The sequence below is a fragment of the Mastomys coucha genome, unplaced genomic scaffold (assembly GCF_008632895.1).
Source record: "Mastomys coucha isolate ucsf_1 unplaced genomic scaffold, UCSF_Mcou_1 pScaffold22, whole genome shotgun sequence".
Classification (NCBI taxonomy): domain Eukaryota; kingdom Metazoa; phylum Chordata; class Mammalia; order Rodentia; family Muridae; genus Mastomys; species Mastomys coucha.
The window spans coordinates 244,366,943-244,389,509 of NW_022196905.1; the positions used below are offsets into that span (position 1 = coordinate 244,366,943).

General features: G+C 50.3%; 2 protein-coding genes across 6 annotated transcripts in view; one reads left to right on the plus strand and one right to left on the minus strand.

Annotated features, from left to right (window-relative positions):
* Prmt7 (protein arginine methyltransferase 7) overlaps positions 1-6,005 on the plus strand; it is a 56,429-nt gene extending 50,424 nt beyond the window's left edge. The window contains exon 18 of the mRNA XM_031341285.1: positions 5,445-6,005. Within this exon, the coding sequence (XP_031197145.1) occupies positions 5,445-5,498 (54 nt within the window). The 3' untranslated portion in view covers positions 5,499-6,005. The remainder of the gene's footprint in view (positions 1-5,444) is intronic.
* The window catches only part of Smpd3 (sphingomyelin phosphodiesterase 3), an 87,537-nt gene that overhangs the window by 5,604 nt on the left and 59,366 nt on the right, over positions 1-22,567 (minus strand). For all 5 annotated transcript variants that reach the window (XM_031341287.1, XM_031341292.1, XM_031341291.1 and 2 more), the window contains 3 exons: positions 6,574-8,094; positions 1,467-1,542; positions 1,223-1,378 (listed from right to left, as the gene is read on the minus strand). In XM_031341287.1, coding sequence (XP_031197147.1) covers positions 1,223-1,378; positions 1,467-1,542; positions 6,574-7,890 — 1,549 coding nt within the window. In that variant the 5' untranslated portion in view covers positions 7,891-8,094. The remainder of the gene's footprint in view (positions 1-1,222; positions 1,379-1,466; positions 1,543-6,573; positions 8,095-22,567) is intronic.

Below are 22,567 nucleotides of genomic sequence, written 5' to 3' on the forward strand. Positions count from 1 at the left end.
GCAGGAGTTTCTGTGTTGGGTGTGACAGCCTTGGTGTCCCACAGAGGAAAGTCATTCTGTGTTGGTGACTGTGTGTGTTCCATGGTGGGGACTACATTCTCCTTGCCCATCCTGGAGTTGCCACTGTTATTGATTGATGCCTTCCAGGCCATGAGAAGTTCTAACGGCAGTGAGGGCACCATCCTGGATTCCTGGATCCTTGAGCTTTCCTGCTCTAAGGGTAAGGCCTCAACTCACAGGCTCCTGGGGGAGCTGTAGCTCCTGCTAGAGTGTCAGAACCACAAGGCTTGCAGGCCAAGGGAGGCTCAAAGTTACTCCTACCTCAAAGGAGGTCTTTGTAAGAACAGATTAAAACCAGTTGTTTAAAACTTCACAGACTGACTTTTTTATCCTAAAAGATTTGATTGCTGTTTATTTCTTGAAACAAGGACTCATATAGGTCTAGCTGGCCTAGAAATCACTATGTAGACCAGGCTAGCAGCAAGTCCTTAAACTTGCAGCAGTCCTCCTGCGTACTGAGACTGCAGGCAATGAGGCACCATATCTATTGTAGTCCAATAGATTAAGCCAATAGCTTTTTGTATTTACAATATTTGAGTATGTGTACGTTCATGTGTGAGAGGGAGTGGGAAGAGAAAGTGTGTATGTACATGTGCCGCAGCAAACATGGGAGGTCACAGGACAATTTTTGTGCAGGTCATCAGGTCAGTGCTTTTGCCTGCTGTGCCAGCTTTTAAATATTCTTTATCCATTTTATTTCATGTGTATGTCTGTGTACCACTGTCTAAAGAGGTCAAAAGATGGCATTGGCTCCCCTGAGACTGAAGTTACAGGCAGTTGTGAGTCACCATGTGACTGATGGGTATTGAACCTGGGTCCTCTGCAAGAGCAGCCAGTGCTCTTAGCCACTGAGCTATCACTGAGCCATTTTCCTGGCCCAATTTAAGCCAGCATTATTGGAAGAATCTCTCTTTCAGTTGGAAGGGTCCATTTGGGGGGCATCTCTTTGTCTCCAGCCAGAGGCTCCTGCTTCTTTGGCAATGTATGTGTTGTCCCCATGCTAGGATTTCAGTGTGGGACAGACACATCAGTCTTACTAAATTTCCCACATATAACACATGAGGACTAGAATTTCTTCAAGCTCCCTAATTGTAGTCTCTGACTGTGGAGCCTATGTTCTGCCTGGAGCTTCAGATCTGAGAGGGAAAGAGTACAGCCTCACCAGAAGAGCAGTTATCAAAGTTCAAATCTCCACAGATGACGTCAAACACCACCAGCTCCTCGGGGTTGGCTGTGCTGGTCGAGGAGGTAGATTTTCGGAAATCAGCCAGCCAGTCCTGAAGCAGGTCCAGCTGCTCACACCGGATGGCACTGTCCTCTGTAGACAGGACAGAGACCAGACTATGAAACCTGACTAAGTCTCAGGTATTGAACCCATACCCAGAAAACCCCAGGCTGTGGCCTACCTGGTGGGGCATGCAGGTGTGTGCAGGCGATGTACCCAACAATTCTTTGGTCCTGAGGTGTGCTTCCCACCTGCACCTGGGGGGAAGGCAGGGTGTCAGTACTGCTGTTAGCCAGCCATTGTTGCTGTAAGTGCAAAGGGACCCTGGCAACACCCAAAGCCATTTGCTCAAGCTGTCCCCATCTTGACATCTGCCAGACTCCTGGCTAGACTCTGGCTAGTCCCCAGGTGGAGACAGGGCATGATCTGCTTCTAGAAGTGTCTGGCTGGTGATAGAGGCAGATATGTAAAGAAAACATCAGGCTGTAGTGTCACATGGTTGTCAGCAATCTGTGCAAGGATTTATGGGGAAGGAGAGAACTCATAAGTCACAGGCAAGTTCCTCCCCAGTCTCTGGCATTTCCAGGTGATTGGAACATCTACTTATATGACACTCAGGTTTTTTATTTTGAGAATCTTGGTATGTAGCCCTGGCTGGCCTGGAAACTGTTACATAAATCAGGATGACCTCAAACTTAAAGCAATCCTCCTGCCTCTGGTTCTTTTGTTTTGTTTTGTTTTTTTGAGACAGGGTTTCTTCTGTGTAGCCCTGGCTGTCCTGGAACTCACTCTGTAGACCAGGCTGGCCTTGAACTCAGAAATCCACCTGCCTCTGCCTCCCAAGTGCTGAAATTAAAGGTGTGCGCCACCACCACCCGGCCTGCCTCTGGTTCTTATGTGCAAGGATCACAGGTATGTGCCATCATGCTCAATCTAGCATTAAATCTTTTTAATATTTATCATTACCATCAGTGTACCCCCCCCCCGCCCCAGGTTTTCAACAGAAGCTAAAATTGGAGCTGCCTACTGTGGGTGCTGTGGTTTCTAACTCTGGTCCTTATGATAAAGCAGTATATGCTCTCAACCATGGAGCCCTCTTTATCCCCCCTTTAGTCCCATCTACTCTCAGTGACTCTTTCCTTCCTCTTCTGGCCACACTCTCAACCTGACCTCCTATTGACCCTCTAGTTTGAGTTCAAAGCCACTGCCCATTGGAGGGGCCTTGGACAGCCTCCTGCTAGTATGCCTTTAAGCCCCATCTGCTTGTATGGTTCATTGCTTCATGAATTTTATAGGACATGGTCTTCTGCAGTCCCTCAGTCTTAGACTAGAGTTCTAGCCTGTGTCCCCTCATTCTGGTCCCCTGCCATGGGCTGGACCCTCCTGCTTCCACAGTGGCACCTTCATGTCTCCACTTCTCCAAACCTGACCCCTTCTTTACTAGGGCAGAGTTACATTGGGTGGGCCTGGCTCAGCAAGCAGGTGACTTAGGCTAGCCATCTCTAATTCTGGCATCATAAAAATGGGCATCTTAATTATATGTCCCAAAGACAATACTCCTCCTTATGTGTAACCCAGCACAAGAATGAGCACTTGAGGCCGGGTAGTGTTGGTGGCACACGCCTTTAATCCCAGTGCTTGGGATGCAGAGATAGGAGGATTTCTGAGTTCAAGGCCAGCCTGGTCTACAAAGTGAGTTCCAGGACAGCTAGGGCTACACAGAGAAAGTCTGTCTCAAAAAAACAAACAAGAATGAACACTTGTCAGTTCTGTAGCTCTGGAGGAAAGAAAACACACAGCTCCTCTCACCACCTAAGGCCTCTCCCAGGACGCCTTATCACTAGCTGCTTGAGTCTTTCACCTGCATACTCCTCAGGGACTATTGTGGGCACCTGTCCTCAGAGTCTATATCAATAATATATTTTTCTATGTGAGCACCCGCTCGCTGCCCTCCCCAGACTTCATTAATCCATTCCAATTGGCTTTTCTGTGGTGATGAGCCCTCAGACCCAGGCACTTTCCAGGGAGGTGGACCACGGAAGCCAAGCTTCCTTCTCAGTGACAAAGGACACAGCAGTAGGCTCTCAGTCAGTGTTCTGCTGCCGCTGAAATTGAGTGGCTCTTCTTCCCGATCTGACTTTCTCAGCTCTGTCCCTGGATTTCTCCAACTCCACCTTCCAATGCTAGCATGCATGCCAATCTTCCTCCAGGCCTCTGCGTGAATGTCTGGCTATTTGATGACAGGCTCTCTTGCCGGACTTAGGTTGTTTCTAACTCACATGTTCAGTTCTTGCCCATATACCAGCCCCACAGCGCAGCCATCTCACACCTGTCCTGGGAATTAGTCCTGTAGAATTATGGACTACTGATCTATCTTGTTATAGAAGCACATGTTTAAGAATGCAATGCTCAAAGCAGCATATGACACACCCCCTCCCCATATATTCCTCAGGCAATAGGTATCTCCCACTGTAATCTTCAGCCATGGACACTGACTTAAGCTTGGCACTTCCTCACATATTTAGTGTGTACCATTTCATGGATGGGCACACTAAGGCTCACAGCACTCAGACAGGCACATGTTAGGTCTGTTGGCCTCCAGATGCTGCTCTTTGCTGCTTTCTGGGCTGCTGGTGTCTTTGTCAAGATCAGCCACCCATTTGTCAGACTTTTCCTTAGTATCACTTGCCCTGTGCTGACAAAGGACAGGACAAAGGCATCGCTGCTGGCCCTGCAGCAGAAAAGAACTCACCAGAGGTGAAGACACCATAGTAGCAAGGCCATAGTTGCCTCTCACATGTCGTGCCTCCCTCTTAGCTGGTGTGTGAGCTCTGTAGCATCCAATTTATTATTTGCTGAGACTCGGGGATTCCAAACTTAATGTCCTCAGGACCCGCACAGTCATGTGTGTTTCTCTTACAAAAACAGCCACACTGAGAGGCTGTGCCCTTTAACTCTCTCAGCACACGATGTTGACTAAAAAGGTGCTCAGAATTAGCTATGCTGAGCAGAGGCCAAAGGGAACCCAACCCTTCCATTATGGGGATGTCCGATTACTCAAGGGATCCATGAAATAAACTGAGAGACTGCGACCCAGTGAGGGCGGTGCTAGAGGAAGGGACAGACTGTTGGCTGTGTCCTCCCAGAGTCCCTAGCTCCTCTCCAGATGGGCCTGGCCCTCTTCTGTGACAGGACGGTCTTACCCAACAAGGCCCTGCTCTGCTCCCAAAGGCAGCATCTGGCTGGACAAGTGCCCCCAAAATAGCTGAGCACAGAGTCAAGGAGCCCACAAAGGGGAACTGGCTTGTGCTTGGCAAGACTAAGAGCAGTAGAGCATGGGATGTGGAGGCTGCTCTGGGTGGTCTGGGAAGGGTGGAGCATGGACTGTAAGAAATGGAAGAATTTGAAGGCAGTAAGAGGAGTCAGACTTTAAGTAAGGAGAAGGAGGCCTCACTGGAAGAGGTCAGCCACATTCACAGTGGGCAAGTGTAGAAGAGTACAGGGCTAAGATGGGGAAGTTGGAACCAGAGGCATTTGAAAGTAAAATGAAGACTCTGGGATAGACGGAGCAGGCACAGGGTGCAGCCAGGGTGGCTTCTTCAGGCTTCAGTGTAGGAGAGCCTGAGTGTGGACATCAGGGCACATGCTGAACTTGCGTCAGAGGTAAGATGTATCCAGGAGTCAGCCAGAAATGGAGACTGTGGCATCACACTCCCTTGGGGGACAGGATTGATAATAAGGGACCCCGAGAAGTAAAGAGAGCTGGCTGCATGCTTATTCCAACCTTCGGCTATACAAAAATGTGTTAGCCCTGTTAAGGTGTTGTTAAAAGATGTTGCATATCAAGTTTGATATGAAAATCATACTGACCAGCTTTAAAAAGGTTTGGAATGACATGGATCAACATATCTGCCAACTAGTTTGAAACCCGTGAGGTAAAGAGAGACAGAATATTAATGATGGAGCCATAGAGGAGAAGCTGTCCCAAGAAGTTGTCCTTAGAACTGTTTGAGGGAACTAGGTGAGGAGGAGATATGTGGATTGTTCTGCACTGCAGCAGTCTGTGGTCATCTCCAGTCTCACAGCTATCCTTATCACCAAGGGTGAGAGGATACATCTTTCCACTCTGAACTTGATGACATATCCCTTTCCTTCCCAGAAGGCCATGCTGACTACCAAGACAGAAATACATCTTCAAATACAACATAAATGAGCCCTATGTCAGAACAGGAAGGCTGGAACTGTGTGTCAGACGACCTGCATCTCTGTGACTCGAGAACTGGGAACCCTAACTCTGATTGAGTCATGCAAGAGGCCCAGGGCAGCCCGGGGTGAGGCATCTGAGTGCCTGCTGTAGCTCTAACAGGCTCAGTGGAGTCATGAGCCCTTACTCCCAGCAGAACTGACCCAGCACTTTCCTGCACAGACTGGAACTGAGAATGAGAGAAACCTGCCCTGGGCCATAGCCAGGGTCCCTACCAAGCAGCCCCACAATTGAGTCTCACCATGGGCAGAAGTGCTGCTGCCCCTGGGGCAGAGAGCGCCATCTGTATCAGACCAACAACGATGCTTCAAAAAACTATAGATTCACTTAACGGTGTGGCTTTTAGCTATAGAACAAAAACTCGACATGGTATTTCAGGCTCTGTGGAAGATAATGTGTAATGACCAAATTACCATGGTCTAAAACCTCCTCCAACTGAATCCAAATTAGCAGAAATAATTGTGGTTCACTTTAATTAGTGACTATGAAGTGAAGCCAGGGGCTGGTGGGTAGAGAGCCTGGCATGGCAGCTGTGGACACCTGGAAGTGGGGGCTGTCCTGGCCAGTGAAGCCTCAGTGGCTGACTGTGGTCTTTGGCCTGGAGACCTGAGAGCCCATATGCTGGTCTGCATGCTGGTCCACTCTGGTCTCCACCCTTTGTGAATGGAGATGGGGCTTGTTTCCTCTTCCTCCACAGTTACCACCACCACCACGGTCACCACATTCAAGGCAAGAAGCTCTGAATCCTGTCTGGGCCTCAACAAACAGGTCACTCCCACTATACTTTACAGATGCGTAAAAATGACTCAGATCTGAGAATCTGGCCCAGATGGCTCAGCCTGAGCCCTTGTGGTAGGGCTGGGGGTCCCGAGTTCACTTCCATGAAAAGCTTTGTCTGGCTCCTAATTCATCCCGTCAAGGGAGTGAAGATTCCCAGGGAGTAAGGGTTGACAGGGGCTGTGGCCTACTTTGTCATGTAGGGACAGCTAGTATGTAGCCCTCAGGTGGAGCTGAGGGTGCCTACCTTGAGAAACAGAGCTCCCTTAGAGGCCAGGGCATCGAAGCTGCACCCATTGGGGTAACAGTGATAGGCCACGTCCATGACAGGGTAGCGGCTGGCAAAGAAGAGACCGCTGTTGAGACATTTGAAATTGCAGCAACCATGGCAGCCGTAGACCCCGACGTCATACAGGATGTACTCGAAGTAGTCATGGAGCTGTTCTTTCAACTTAGCAGCTGCACGCTTGTCAAACACCTCCTGCAGGCACAGGAAGTCCAGATTGGCCGGGAAGAAGGCTGAGACCTCATGGTCAAAGGCTTCATCGGGATGACGCCTCCTGCGGGCTGCTGCCTTCTTCACCACAGAGGTCTTATACAGCAGCTTGCTGTTGGCCCCTGGCTCTCCGCTGCCACCACTGTCTTGTCCAGCCCGTGCCTTCACCAAGGACTCCCTGGAGGCTGAGGGGCTGCCCAGGCTCCCAGAATCCCCATCCCGCTGATTGTGGTTGGGTGTCTGGCCCTTTGGGGTCCCACCAGCCCCATTCCTGGCTTGGCTCCCGGTAGCGGGGTCATCAGTTTCCTGTGGCCGGCCTCCTTCCTCACCACCAATTCGCACAATGCAGCTGTCCTCAAGGCTTCCATCAGCCTGTTCCCCAGAGGCTGGGCCGTTGGCAGCCTCCTCGCTGGGGTGACGCCCACCATCCCCCTTGTATTCCACAGAGGCTGTCCTCTTAATGCTCCCAGGAACAGCTCTGGCTCCATCACCGCCCTGTGGCGACACCAGGCTGCTGAAGCTGGCTGCACTGATGGAGGTGTTGGTGGGTGAATCAATGTAGATTTTGATCTGGGGCCGGGCGGCCCCATTGCGGATTCTCTGCCCAATCTCTTTGGCCCGTGCTTGGGTGTTGAACACATTATTGAGCCTTGCGAGTGAGTCAGGGAGGAGGCAGACGTTGGCCGTGGCAAAGCAAAAGCTTTTGCCAGCCCCTGTGCCCTTCCATTCACTAAGCAGGGCTGCCCCACCAGCTGGGCTCTTGTCTTCTAGCCGGGAGTAGGAGTAGGGCCGGCGGGCAGACTGCAGCGGAGACCAGAAGATGAACCCAAGAAAGGCAAAAGGCAGTGCAGCCACAAGCAGAGCCAGGTAGACTGGCGTGAAGAGTACTGTGCAGAACAGCTGCAGGCAGCAAGGGTCATCTGCCCTCTGGCGCTTCTCATAGGTGGTGGGTATGAAGGAGGCCACCAGCCGGTCCACCAGCCAGTAACATGGGAAGATGAGGGCCCAGGACACAGCGTGGAGGGCGGACAGACAGCTATTGGGAAAGGGGGTCGTGTACAAAACCATTGCAGCTCACTGGGCGCCGCAGCCGGCCCTACTACATGGTGTCGTGGCAGCTGCAGCACTTTCCCAGGCAGGGGGCAGGTGGAGGATGGAGGACAGGTCACCTCCTGGTGAGATGCAACTCTGGATGATTAGTGGCGAGTGTCCCACAGACAGTCATGGTTTGCTTCAAGGGGCCATGCTGGGACACTGACGCTTGCTGAAAACCTGTAGAAGAGAGAGTGAGGGAGTCATTTACGGACTTAGGCTGTTGCAAAACCCAGGGAATCAGTTTCACATGGAGTGCATCGGGGCCAGAAGAATACCCCAACACATTCCATTTGCCTTAGGATATGACTGTCCCTAACTGGCTGTCTTGGTTCTGTAACTTAATTGTTTAAAAAATGGCCCATGCTTTCAGAAGGGCATAGCCTTCTGAAAGAGTGTTAGGGTCTGAGGGTGTGCCTGGACTGACACTGGCTAGAAACAAGTGAAGCCCTTTGGGGGACAGGGAAGTGTTTCAAGTGGGCAGGCAGCGGCCTTGGTTAGAGGAGCTACAAACATGTTTGTTCACCTTTTATCTAATGCCAACTAGACCAGGAAAGACAAAAGGGGGCAAAAGTTAGAGGGCAGAGGGCAGTGTGGCGGGCGGGGCAGAAGGGCAAGGAAGCCTCATCCACATGCAGCCTGTTCTGACCATGGCCTGGCTGCCTGAGCAACAGACTAAGCTCTGTGCTCTACCCCACGGTGCCCTGGAAGGACCCCAGGCAGTGGGGACCCAGGCACAGACTGTGTGACATGCTGAACAGAGTATCCAGTTATAGGGACTCTGGTAGTCCTCTAGACACTTGGAGAAGGTTCTTGGGGTTGTGTGAGCCAAAGTTTTATTAACTCTCCAGCTTGTAGTCTAAGATTGCAGCTTCAGGCAAAGCCAACAGACACCTAAATACATTCGTCCGTGGTCCCTGCCCCAGGCTGTACTGAGTCACAGTAGTTTTGAGTCACAGCAGGCCGGACCACGCCTAGGATAGGCTGACAGGTATATCAACTGTACCAATTTTTTATGTCCATAAAGACAGGAGTCTTGTATTTATCTGGCCTCCAGGGACCCACACTGCTCTTGAGGGGAAAATCCTGGGTGTGTGATCTGCATTTTGGTTAAGAGGCCAGCCAGGTAAGTTCATTACATTCTATACCACTTCTGCCTCTTGACACCTGAGCAGGTCTGGAACCAGGCTCTCATCCTGCATCCTGGCCCCGAATCTCTCCTCCCTCCTGGGACCTCTGTCATCAGAGCCAGAAACCTAGATATCATTTATACGACTCTCCCATCCTCACGTCTCATCTGTCCCTCTGAAACATCTCAGAATGAGCTGAGGACAGTGTCGCAATCCATCAACTCTATCAACCTCCACCCTCTCCACACAGTGACTGGAGGGACATCTCCTCAGCTGGCCTGCAGTCTCTACAGCCTGTCACCTTGCTATGCTCTCCTCCTACTCACTCTGACAGTGGTACCAGAACCTCGCTCCGAGGATCTCCCACAGCCCGCTTCTTCCCTCAGCATCTCCACAGCTCAGCATAGATACCAGCTTTCTAGAAAAGACTCTCTACCTCCTTGCCCAGATGGCTAAGGCAGGTTCACAGCGGGTGCTTGCCACACAGGACAGTGCCCTGCAGCTTGTGTTTCATGTACTTTGGGATATGCCTACCTACCCAGGAGGGAAGGGGTAGGTACACAAGGGTCCCAGGTAGAGGCAAAAGTGGCAGGTGCCTCAGAGATAGGATAAATGAATGGAGGTTTAGCATGCTGCTGGTGCCAGAAAGGAGGCAACTATTCCCCCCTCCTCCTGCCTGAAGTAGAGATTTCTACACAGTTGCCAGCGGCTAAAACTCTCTTCTGGGACCCTCTTATCCCCTCTGCACCCTTCAGGACTCAGCTGAGACTTCTCTTCAGGGGACCTGTCCAAGGCATTATGTGACCACAGCCCCTCCCCACACCAGGCTGTCACTTGGCCTCGAGCTGGAGCTGTATCTAGGATCCCCTCCTGCATAAGATCCATGAAGATTAAGTCTTTCAAGCTGGGCGGTGGTGGCGCTTGCGTTTAATCCCAGCTCTTGGGAGGCAGAGGCAGGCGGATTTCTGAGTTCAAGGCCGGCCTGGTCTACAGAGTGAGTTCCAGGACAGCCAGGTCTACACAGAGAAACCCTGTCTCGAATCGAAAAAAACAAAAACAAAAAACAAGACAAAAAAAAAAAAAGATTAAATCTTTCTGAGGCTAAGCCCTGGCTGTTGGCCGATACAGTTGGGAATGGAAGTAACAAATGCAGAAACGAGCCAGTTATGAGTGGCCACCTATGTGAAGTCAGTCTCCCTGTAGTGAGGGTCAGGCTTGACCTGTGGGCAGTAATGTGGGATGTACAGATGACATATGGACAGAGGATCAGAGAGGAGGTCAGTTAGCACCCCCAAGAGCCTCTGCACCCCTGTGAGTCAGGATCTGCTTCATCAAAAGCTTCCTGAGAAAAAAAGGACCCATTCTGTCCCCCTGTGTGGCTCAACCCTAATACTAAGTAATCAGACTGGGATCAGCTATCGCCTGGGACAGGGCTTCAGGGGACAAGGTGAGAAAATCTACCTTCAGCTGCCCCTTGCTCCCTCCACACTTGTTTCAAGCCCAGAAACCCTTCTGGCAAAATCCTCTAGTCTGCAGTGATCTTTCTGTCAGTCCTGGGCTGGGCACGGGCATGGTTTTGGCCACCATTCGCAGTGTTGGTGAAGGGGAGGACCTGGGGTGGCAGCTCCAGGAGCTCATGGGAGTAGCACTACCACAGTGATTCTTTAAAATGACGCAGCCTTGAGTCCCTTGGTCCTTCATGCTGCCACCCCCCCAATCCAGCTACCCTGGGCCTCTTCTGCAGTGCCCTGAAAGGAGGACCCTTGTGGGTGCTGCCACCTGCTCTGCCCTGCACTGGTTCCCCTGTCTACACCAGGAAGCTGTGCTACAGCAGACGCAGAAGGGACTGCCATGGACGAGGCTGTTTGTAAAGCTCTAGATAATTATTCTGTCGCAGGGAAATGAAAGGAGGGTAAACAAACAGCACACATTAATTAGTCTGATCTACACTTTCCTCATGAAAGAGGAATGCTGCCGTTACAAGAGGCTGGCAACTTCCCAGGGGTTTCAAGTGCTCAAAGGAGTGGCCATGGAAGGACGTGGCTGTCCCAGGCTCTCACAGTCCAGGCAGGTGCTCTGCCACACCCTGCTTATCTCCCTTTTTTCTTGTGTGTACTGTCTAGGTGGGGTCAGGCGTGTGTCTGTGACAGGCACAGGTTCTGGCTTTGGACACAGGGCTCCATTCTCCCCACCAGTTCCTCTTCTCTATTCCATGTCCTTGATCTGGTAGCTTTGCAAGCAAGGCCTGTCATGGACATTCTTAAGCGGGCAGCAGGTTCCTCCAAGGCTGTGTATGCTGAGCTTCTGTACCTCAACCTGTTAGATTAGGTGGATCCTTCAGGACTTATGCTAAGACCCGACAGTCACCCTTGGGTTGGTGTCCTTTGGAAATATCTAATATCCTAATATCTTGTTTCCAGGGTTATAGAAGCCATATCTCTATCCCTCCATACTATGGTTTATAAAGCTGAGCTGAATACTCTCCTGTCTTGGTCCTCGGGGTTCCTAGCAGGATCCCCGCTCCCCTCATTATGAGCTGTGGGGTTATGACTGGGAAGTATATTGTGCCCCAAGGCGGGACCCCTGGGAGCCAGCTTCTCTGGCCTAGATGTAGAGACCAGGCTTTCTCCTTTCACCTGAGCTGCTGCTGCTTCTTTTTTTTTTTTAAAGATTTATTTATTTATTTTATGTATATGAGTACACACTGTAGCTGTACAAATAGTTGAGAGCCTTCATCTAGTTGTTGGGAATTGACTTTTAGGACCTCTGCTCACTCTGGTCGGCCTCAGTCTCTCCTGCTCACTCTGGCAGACCCTGCTTGCTCAGTCCCTGCTCACTCTAGCCCAAAGATTTTTTTTTTTTTTTTTTTTTTGGTTTTTCGAGACAGGGTTTCTCTGTGTAGCCCTGGCTGTCCTGGACTCACTTTGTAGACCAGGCTGGCCTCGAACTCAGAAATCCACCTGCCTCTGCCTCCCAAGTGCTGGGATTAAAGGCGTGCGCCACCACTGCCCGGCCCCAAAGATTTATTTATTGTTATAAATAAGTACACTGTAGCTGTCTTCAGAGACACCAGAAGAGGGCGTCAGATCTCATTATGGGTGGTTGTAAGCCACCATGTGGTTGCTGGGATTTGAACTCAGACCTTCAGAAGAGCAGTCGGTGCTCTTACCCACTGAGCCATCTCACCAGCCTGTGCTTCTTTAGTCTTGCACACAGCCTAGGAGTCAGGCTAACCCAAGTAACACCCTGGCACTGACCATTAAGTGACTACCTCTGGGGCTACCATGAGGATTAGCAGAACCTGGCTGATGGCCTGGCCAATCCTGTTTCCTCTCCTCCATTTCCTGAGGCTACCCAGTTCATCACACCTTCTCTCCCCAGTTTGTATTTTCTACATTGTTAAAGAGATGACCTGAGCCTACCCACAGGACTTGCAGGACCCTGACTGAACCAAAGTGCCTTGGGGGTCTTCACAGGTGCCACTCCCACTGTTTGGGGCCAAAGCCAAAGCCTTCACTAACTTGCCCTCTCTTTGGGAGTGAAGACAGAGGGGACAGAGAGCTCTGTGGGTGACAGACAGATGCAAGTAGAGGAAGAACTTGGCCTAGAGATGTCTGAGAGCCCAGAAAACCCTCAGTCCATGTGGAAGAGCAAAGGGTGGGTAGATCCCCTCAGGATCTTAAGACTATAGTCCCAAGCATTTCTGGGTAGCCTGAAGCATCAAAGGCAAGCGGCTTCGGTGTGGCCATTCATACAAATTAACCTGCCAACACTGAAGGCACTTGACTCCTAGTCAGCACCCTATGTGACTAGAGCATGGGAAGGGCACTATGGTTGGTCAGAGCCGGAGTTAAACCAAGGTCTCATCCTAGATAATTACATGTGGGCCTAGAGGCTGATCTTCCCTCACCAGTGAAGGGAATCCTTAGAAATGGCCCTGTCTGGGCAAACTGGGAGGCAGAACTGTTCCCATTGAGCATCAAATAACCAGGCCACAGGCTTGCCAGCTGTGGAAGTTAGACCTGGTTGGCACATTGATGCACAGAATACACCTTCACAGTAGCTTCAAGGGGCCTGTATGGATGCTGACTGTGCATCTGAGTTTCTCTTGTAGTGGGAAGGTGCGAAAGCCAGGTCAGTTCTGGGCAAAGCAAGTCCTGACCCTGTGTGGAAGTGATGCCATCTCTGAGGGGTCTTTGAACTTTGGAGGGCTGGTAGTTGCTCCATTTGGCATTGCCTGTGGTTTGTCCCTCTTTTACTACCATGTCTTCTGACCCTCAGGCCTGCTGAGCCCTCTCTTTCTCACTATAAGCTTAGAGTCTTGGAGCAAAGTGTCCTACAAGTTTCTGAGTCTAAAACAGGAGCTGGGCCAAGCCCCGGGTTCCAAAAGAAAGGCCTGTGGATCACTGCAATCCAATTACCCGAATGTGCCTGCATCCACCAGCAGCTGTGAGATCAAGCCAGCCCATTCTGCCTAGATGCTGCCGTGGAGAAGTTGGCATGGCAACGTGAGCTCTGAGCTGCTGAAACTTGGAGTCAGCTCATTGCTAGGAGGACAGAAAGACTGATGGGAGACAGAAGCTTTTCTGAGTTGGGGGAGGGGCTGGAAAAGCTATAACACAAACAGAACTGGTGTTTGGGGTCTAGCATAAACACACAGGCTGTGGCAGTGACTCCCTCAGACACAGGTAAATGCCCATTCATACTTCTCACTCTAAAGCACCAGCTCCATCTAACACCCTCCTGCCCAGTTTCACCTCTCAGGCGGGGCAGACACACTGCCCTGCCCCACGCCATGGTGATACAACAGCCAGCCGCACCAAGAGGCATCACAGTCCCCTGACATCCCTGACAATTCCAAGTGTTCTCTGGAACTCCTGACCCCTTAGGAAATGTCTACATTTTCTCTGAGATGGATGACCACACTGAGAGCCTGCTGCTTCTAGAGCCTTCCTTGAGAATGAATCCAGCCCAGGGGAGAACAGGCCTTAAGGCTAGAATGGAGAGGCCAAGTCTTCATAACACACTTGAGCTCTAATCTCTCTGCCTGAAGCCACACAGCCTCCAGACTTTCTCATTAGTGAGTCAGCAAATCCCCCTGACTTTACTCTGGTGGCTTTGACTCTTTCTGTCACTCCCCACTGAAGACGCTTTGTTTTCTCTATGTACACCAGGTATGTGATCTTTCTAAAGCTGAGTTCTTCTCAGATGTGCATAACTCCTATGCTGCTCCTAGCTGTGTATGGGGCAGAGTAGAGTTATCCTCCTGAATCAATGGGCCCTGCAGGTCTGCATGCCTCAAGGCATCCCTTGCAGCCAGCTAGCACTCTGAGCAGACAGAGCTTGCAATCACAAGCTCTGAGACCAGGGATGTGGAGTCATGGTGGATGTCAGACAGTGTGACTGAGGTCTGCTCTGGGCCTTAGTTTCCTTTTGTATTATATGTGGATGAAAATTCCTTGGGCTAGCTAGTTCAGCAGTTCTCAACCTCCCTAATGTGACTCTTTCATACAGTTCCTCATATTGTGGCAACCACCAACCATAAAATTATTTTCATTGCTGCTTCATAACTGTAATTTTGCTGTTACGAATCATAATGTAATCCTGATATGTAGGATATCCGATGTGACCTCTGTGAAAGGGACATTTGACACCCGCTTCCCTACCCTACCAAGGGATCTCGACTCCCAGGTTGAGAGACTGGACTAGTTGGAGACGGCAAGCATTTCCAGCACTTAGTGTAGAGCCTGCCTTGCTTCTGTGTTGTCACTAGCACTGCTATAATAAGCAGTGCTAGTTAACTGGGTTTCCCTTGCCTTAAAGAGCTGGGGCTGTAGTCCTGCTTAGCATCTTTAAAGCCCTGAGTTTAGTTCTGAGCACAAAACAAGAAGAAAAGAAAATAAGAAAGGCTCAAGATACATCCAGAAGTTTCAAAGTTATCTCATGGGGTGGGTTGGCCTTACAGAAGGGTACCTGCTCTCCTAAAAGATGGGGGAAGGACACTGTGGGAGATGGGTAGGCTCGCCTCCTGGCAGGACTGTACTAGAGCTGTCTGTTCTGAGCTGCTTGTATAAGCCAAGGGTCACAGGCTTCTGTAGAAGCCAAGTGCAGGCCAAGAGTCCATAAATTTTTTAAAAAGAAACTTTCCATGGGAGCTGTTAATTCACGATGTGGCTTCTGAGCACAGGAGTGGGACGGGAGTGGCTCTGAGGTGTTCTTTCCACCAGCCAGCCTGGGCATTTCCATGGCAGAATTCAGAAAGCCCAGATGAAGCCAACTAGTGTGTGCTTGGAAAGCAAATCTCAAGCTAGCTCTGTGGAGGGGGTGCAGGGTGCTCAGCCAGTCTGGCCACTCAGTCTTCACTGCATACCATTTCAGATTTTCCCATCAGTGACTACAGAGGACGCGGCAAGGGAAGCTGGCTGGGTCCTAAGTCCTTGCCTGCAACTCCTCTCATTCCCATGGTTCCTGACATTATGGGTAAGAACCTTCCAACACCAGATCCATTGCAGAAAGTTGGCTGAAGCAGAAGCCATGGGATTTCTCCCAGTCCTGTGTCCCTGTGAAGGCTGAGACCAGTATAGCAGAGGAGACTTGGGATAAAGGCTTTCTCTGTGAGGAGGATGGGCTCGGAGACCACCCAGCTCACAGGCCTTTCCCCACTAGGCCTCAATGGGAAGAACTGCAGCAGACCTGATTCAGGGGTAAAAAGCTGAGCACACAGCTAGGCCCGAGCCCATGTCCTGAGCTGAGTTCTGAGCTTCTGGATGCTGGAGTATGGGTCTAAGTCCAGACTTAAGAACCGTCCCAGTAGGTGCTCTTGGAACTCTCTAGCAGGTCATGTTATCATCTTCAGTGAGTTCTGGGGAATCCAGTGGGTGAGAGGAGCTACCTAGCTGGTCAACTGCCAAGGAAATGCCAGCAGGTACCACCTTGTACCAGGAGTCTCTTTTAGGCACAGTGACAAGAGTAGTCCCAAATCTCTCAGACCCTGTTGCTGAGGCCTCTCTCTTAGCAGAGTTCCTGGTCTCTGGCACAAAGGCTGTCACCAATGCTTTGAGAGCCAAACAAGCCAAAGAATATACTTTGCTTCCAAAGAAACAGCAACGTGTTTTCTGTAGGAGGAGGAGACTTGCTGACATTCTTCTAAAGGATCATTCCACATCCAGCCAGCCCAGAATTTTCTATGCCAGAAACATTTAACAAACTGTGTCCCAGAGAATGTATGCAGTGATTAACCAGTAAGCAAATCAAATCAGTTACACAGCACACAGCAACCGTTCTACAGCTCTGGGCAGCTGAGCCTGGGTATCACTCTTTGCTGAGGGTCAAAGGACTTTTGTCTCAGGCCCTTTCAAAAACTTCTGACGTCTGGCCACTGTTACACTCAGAGACTTCATCTGCATATACCAGTATAGAAGCCCTTGACTCCAAGAGAACTGACCATATTCCCTCCCCTTAAGAGAAGATGCACAGAACAGCCAAGGGCCACTTGTGTCAGACCCATGTGTGAGGCTGCTCAGTGCCCCAGCCTATACCCCTGCAAGGGAGCTGAAGGCCAGTCAGTGGCCCACATCAAAACAGAGAGAAGCTTGTGGGGCTATGTGGTTTTTTTGTGTCCTTTATAAGGACTGCCACTTTCCCCATCCTCAACACCAAGAGTCTTCGGGGGCTCTGGGTTTCAGCTATGTCAACTGGTCAGCTCACAGCGGCAGTGACTCTAGCCCTGTCTGCTTTTGGCTGTTGAGCTCTGTACTTCATTTTTTGTTTGTGTATTGTTTTATATATACATGTTTGTGTGTATGGATGTATATATGTATGTGTGTGTATGAGTGAGTGTGTGTATGTGCGCTTTCTCACCTGTGTGGGTGTGCTTGTCCATCACTGTATGTATGGAGGCCAGAGGCTGATATCATTTCTTCCTCAATCATTTCTTACTTTTTTGAGATAAAGTCACTGAACCTGGAGTTCACAGTTCTGGCCAGGCTGGCTGGCTGCTGAGCCCTCAGACCTGCTTGCCTGTCTCCCAGCACTGGAGTTACAGATGTGTGCTGCCATACCTGGCTTTACCAGGTGTACTGGCTAGTTTATGTCAACTTGACACAGGCTAGAAGCATCTGAGGAGAGGGAACCCTAATTGAGAAAACACTTCCATAAGATTGGGCCATAGGGGGCTGGAGAGATGGCTCAGTAGTTCAGAGCACTGACTGCTCAGAGGTCCTGAGTTTAATTCCCAGCAATCACATGGTGGCTCACAACCATCTGTAATGAGATCTGACGCCCTCTTCTGGTGTGTCTGTAGATAGCTACAGTATACTCATATCCATAAAATAAGTAAATCTTTTTTAAAAAAATCTGGCCATAGGCAAGACTGCAGGGCATTTTCTTAATTGATACCATTGATGGGGGAAGAGTCCAGTCCCTCCTGAGCTCTTGAACACCCCTGAATTGGTGGTTCTGGATTCTGTAAAAAAGCAAACTGAGCAAGCCATGAGGAGCAAGCCAGTAAGCAATAAACACTCCATTGATTCTGCATCCGTTCATACCTCAAAATGTCCCATGTAGGGCCCCCACCCGACTACCTGGGTTGAGTTCTTGCTTTGGCCTCTCTCAATGTACTGTGACTCAGGATATGCAGGCCTAATAAGCCCTCCCCTCCCCAAGTTGCTTCTGGTCATGGTGTTCTACGACAGCTACAGCAACACTACCACCAACTCCAAGTTCAGGTCTCACGCACAGCAGTCACTTTAAACACTGAGCCAGTGCCCTAGCCCTGCTTGTTTTATGAGACTGAGGTTTTTGGTTTTGTTTTTGATTTATGAGACAGGGTTTCACTGTAGCCCTGGCTATCCTGGAACTCACTCTGTAGACCAAGCTGGCCTCAAACTCACAGAGATCTGCCTGCCTCTGCCTCCCGAATGCTGGGATTAAAGATGTAAGCTGCCACAACCCTGTCTGAGACTGGGTTTTGATGTTCTAGAATATTACTATGTAGCCCAGGCTGGCCTCTAGCTCACAATCTTTTTGCCTCCTGCTGAGCACTTCTGACAGAGAGTATAGGAGCTCTTGCGTCTGACTGCAGCAGTTCTATGTACGTAGATTGCTAGTGTGGATGAAATACATTTCTACACAGCAGTGACTTCCTAAAGGACTGGGCGTGCTTTACTTTGGTAAAAGTCTGGGCAGACTTTTCCTTTTGTCCAGACATCTCTCCAAGGTTGTATTTCCTAGTCCCCTTGTGAGACAGAGCACTTAACAGCAGGTGTCAGAGCTTCCAAAGGGTTGTCTCCTTCTGCCACATGGACCTCTGAGATTATAGCTCCTCCATCAGCCAGGGCCCCAGTTATCACTATGTAATAGAACTAATAAAGCACTTTATTCTATCTAAACTTTAAGTTTTAGATAGGATTTCATATATCCTCGTCTGGTTTTGACCTCACTGTGTAGCCAAGGATGACCTCAAAATTCTGATCTTCCTACTTCAAGCTCTCAGATATTGGGATTTCAGGTGTGGGACACCACAGTCTGTTTATATAATTGTAGGGATTGAACCCGGGTCTTCATGCCTGTGAGACTAGCATTCTACCTTCGAGCTGTGTCCACAACCCCAGACAGATTCTCATTATAACCATAGCATTGCCATCCCATTCTGATCAGTAGAGGAAGGCAAGTCTCCCTGCTTGACTCCAGAATGCAGCCTTTATGAGTGACAGGCTTTGGTTTTGAGGACTATATCCTGATCTACCTCTGGACCCCACTTTCTTCAACCCCATTTCAATAATGATAGTAATGTCCCCCTGCTCAGACTCCAGGCTAGGAGGAGGCTCACCGTTCACTTATCTCTTCGCTGTCCGTTCCTGCTTTGTGCCCAGATCCTCTGGGACCATGAGGCACTGGGACTTTTGAGCCTTAAGCTTTTCATTTTTAGTGGAGACTTTCTGCTCAGGGAGAAACAGTGTGACACCAGTAGACAGTAAATCCATAGACACAGAAAAGAAAACCCATGTGAATTGATAGAAACCTCGATAAGAGGTTGATCTAGGGGCCAGCAGAGCCTGCAGAAGACAGGCAGGAGGCAGGACATGGGTCCTCACAGGTTGACCCATGTTGAGACAGAGCCAAGAGCCTATGCTTCTTGCTTGGAGCCAGAGCCAAGATGTTGGGTGTGGCCAGATACTATGAGGTTAGTACTGTTGGACAGCAGACAGGGCCAAGGCAGAGAAGTTAAACAAGGAACTTGGGAGCCAGAGTCAGATGATTTCTCTGGGTGTTTAATGAGAAGTGCTGGTGACCGTGAATGTATGGAAAGTGCAGGTGTCCTCTAGAGAGTGTGGGGACAGGAGGGTGCTGGGGATTGGACAGGGTAAACCGTGAGCAGGGGAGAGGCAGGTAGAGCGGAGAGATAGAGAACTGAGTGTGGACACAAAAGAGATGGAGCCACTGAGGAAGTCCTGCCTCCCAAGGCCACCCCCTTAGTGACCACAGTGACTGCTTACAGGCAAGAAGGAGACAGACACAGGGAAGACTGGCTCTGGACTGTAGGCATGAGAGTGTGCTTCTGTACCCAATCAGTCCCTTGTTTTTATTTTTTATGTGTATGGTGGCTTGCCTACATGTGCGTCTGTATGCAGTTTACATGTCTGATACCTTGGAGGTCAGAAGAGGCATTGGATCTCTGGAACTGAAGTTACAGATAGTTGCGAGCTGTGGTGTAGGGTGCGGGAGGTAAACCCAGATCCTTTAGCAGAATCACCAATGCTCTTAGCTGCTGAGGCAGCTCTCTGGGCCCTGGTTTGTTTAATTTAAAGATAGTATACCCAGCATGTAGCTCAGGCTATCCTACATAACCATTCACCATGTGCTGGTGCTATCTGGAACCTGCCCTCTAGCTGGCTGAGGGAGCGAATGACAGCCCAGCGTGAGGCTGCACTCCTGTCCATACAGAGCAGGTGGGCAGCACATCTGAGTAGACTTGCTGGTAAGTTTTGAAAAGAAAATCTTCATAAAGACATCAGCACTAATGAAAACAGAGTTCATGAAATTTTGGTCAGAATTGCTTTAAGAAATAATCCCAGGAGGCTGGGTGTAGTGATACACACAGTCTCAGTGCTAGGGAGGCTGAGGCAGGAAGTTTTAGGCTAGCCTTGGCTACATAGTGGTGAGACCTTGTTTCATACAAACAAGTAAAAATTAGAGCCAGGGGCTGGAGCCGGAGCCCAGTGATCGAGTGCTTAGCATGTCCAAGACCTTGCTCAGGAAGGAGAAGGAAAGAAGGGGGAGGGGAAAAGAGGACTAGACTCCGAGGCTTTCCGCTGCTTGATTTCTGTTTCCTTCTTTTCTGCCCCGTCCTTCGTCACCATGCTTCTTGTCCTCTTCCTGTGCCCACAACCGTCCCTTCTCCGAGCTCTTTGATGCTGCTCCACCTCTTAATGCCAAACTTGCCCCTGTCTCTTCTCAAACCCCCCAGGTAATCCCTCATTGGATATCTGTTCCTAAGTGACAGCCAGCACAGGTGCCTCTTGACCTTTGACCCCATGTATTTGACCAGTTCCCTCCCCTTCAGGTTCCTTATTCCTCTTGTTTTCCTAACACCAGCTCTGCCTCTCAAGGGGTCGCTCGCTGAGCAATGGGCCTCTTCCATATCCTACCTCCTCTCAGAAGCCCACAGCTCTGCCTCTGGAGCCCTGGAGCTGGACTTCCACAGCCATGCCCAGCTGCCTGGTCCTCTCTTACCACAAACTGCAGCAGCCTCCCCCGACTCCCCTGCACCCAGCCCCTTCCTCTGGCTCCCCTGCTCACTGCTGGGATCTTTCTGAACTGCGCAGTAGCCTCCCCTGCTTCCTCTTAGGCCCTTCGGCAGCTCTTGCTGATGATGCTCCATCTACTTAGGGGAAGGCAGGCTCTGCCCAGCAGCCTGACTTCTGGAGCCCCAGGAGCTCAGACCTGAGCAGTTTCCCATGGTGCCTTTGCAGGCACGGTTGCCTCAGCCCTCATCTGTGCAGAGGTCAGCTTCCAGAGCACAGTCCTCTGTCAAGTCTCAGCCAGTCCCCATCTAGGGCTCCCGAGATCACTGTGGACCTTTGATCTGCCTAAAGCAAACATATCTGTCTTGGCAGTTGGTTGTTTTTGTGCAACTTTGCAGTCTGTACACCAGAAAGGTGACCTGCCCCTGTCACACAGATTTGACCAAAGGGCCCTGGGATGGAGCAGTCCTGAGAGCAAGAGAAGGGCAAGATGGATGGTGACACAGGACCAGGAGCAAAGAGCAGAGAAACAGGAATTGAGCAAATGAAGGCCCTTATTGAATTCCCTCCCAGCCTCCACTTCCTGGATTCCTTCCTTCCTTTCCTTCTTTTCTGACTGGAGGCTCAAGCTATGTCGGCATGTCCCATACTTTTAAGCAAATGGGGTCTGGTGGGTTGTTTCTCAGGACCGTGGACCTTGCCCACAAGGCAAGGTGTTCTTCCCTTCCTCCCAGAGAAAGAAGGCACTGGTTCCTAATTCTGAAGCCTGATGAGGAGCGAGATCAATGCCCTACCACTGCCCACAGACCTTCAGTGTTTAATTCCATCATCTGCCCCTAGCCATGTGGCCAGTAGGAAAGTTAACAGGAAACCTGCTACCTGCCTGACAGGTGACAACCCTGTGCACCCTGAACCTTGAACGGAGGCCAGAATGGCCTCAGCTCTTCCGAGTCCACCACCAGTCAGGACCTCAGACTTCTTCCCTTTCCCTTCCTTCCTCTCTGTATGTTGAGATGGGGCACAGCCAAGAACCAGGACACTGTAAAGACCTGAAGGAGACTGGAAATGAGCAGAGAAAGCAGAAATAATTGATCGGCTTTTTGGGGGGCCACGCAAATAATTGTCAAGCACCTTCAGAGAATGTGTTCTTATCACTAAGGGAACGTTCACTACCTTAGTCACCCCAAATGGGTACAGCTAACCCCATTGTACAGATAAGGAAACTGATCTCCTGAGAGGTAGCAGCTGTATCATTTGACTCCACTTTCCCTTCTCTCACAAAGGCCGAGTATAAATGATAAGCAAACATCTTCAGACCCACTCGGTGCCAGTGACCTTCCATCCAGCCTGAGTCCTGGGGAAGAATACCATGGATCCTAACCTGTCTGCCCTGCCCTCCCTATGTGCCAGGATAAGATCCCTGCTTTGTTTTATTCTCCTAAAGGTGCCATCCATCACTGACTAGGGCCCTAGTGAAGTCTCCAGTGAGCTTTCTCCCTTCCTGTGGGTCTTGACTTTATGGGGTCCACTTACATGGGACCCTAGATCTCCTTGCTCCTGGCCTGGTGACCTTGGCAGCTCAGAAAACACTCTGTATGTCAGTATTTGGGAAGGGTTCTTATGGTGGCCTTGCTGCTTGACTCTTGGCTTGAGGTTCTTGACTGTAAGGATTACTTTGTGTTCCTAGTGTCCACTTTTACCCCTGAATCCTAAGTGCTCAGTGGCTTGATTCTGTCTCTGGTAGGAATTCAAGAGAATGAGTCAACTTTAAAGCTTCTG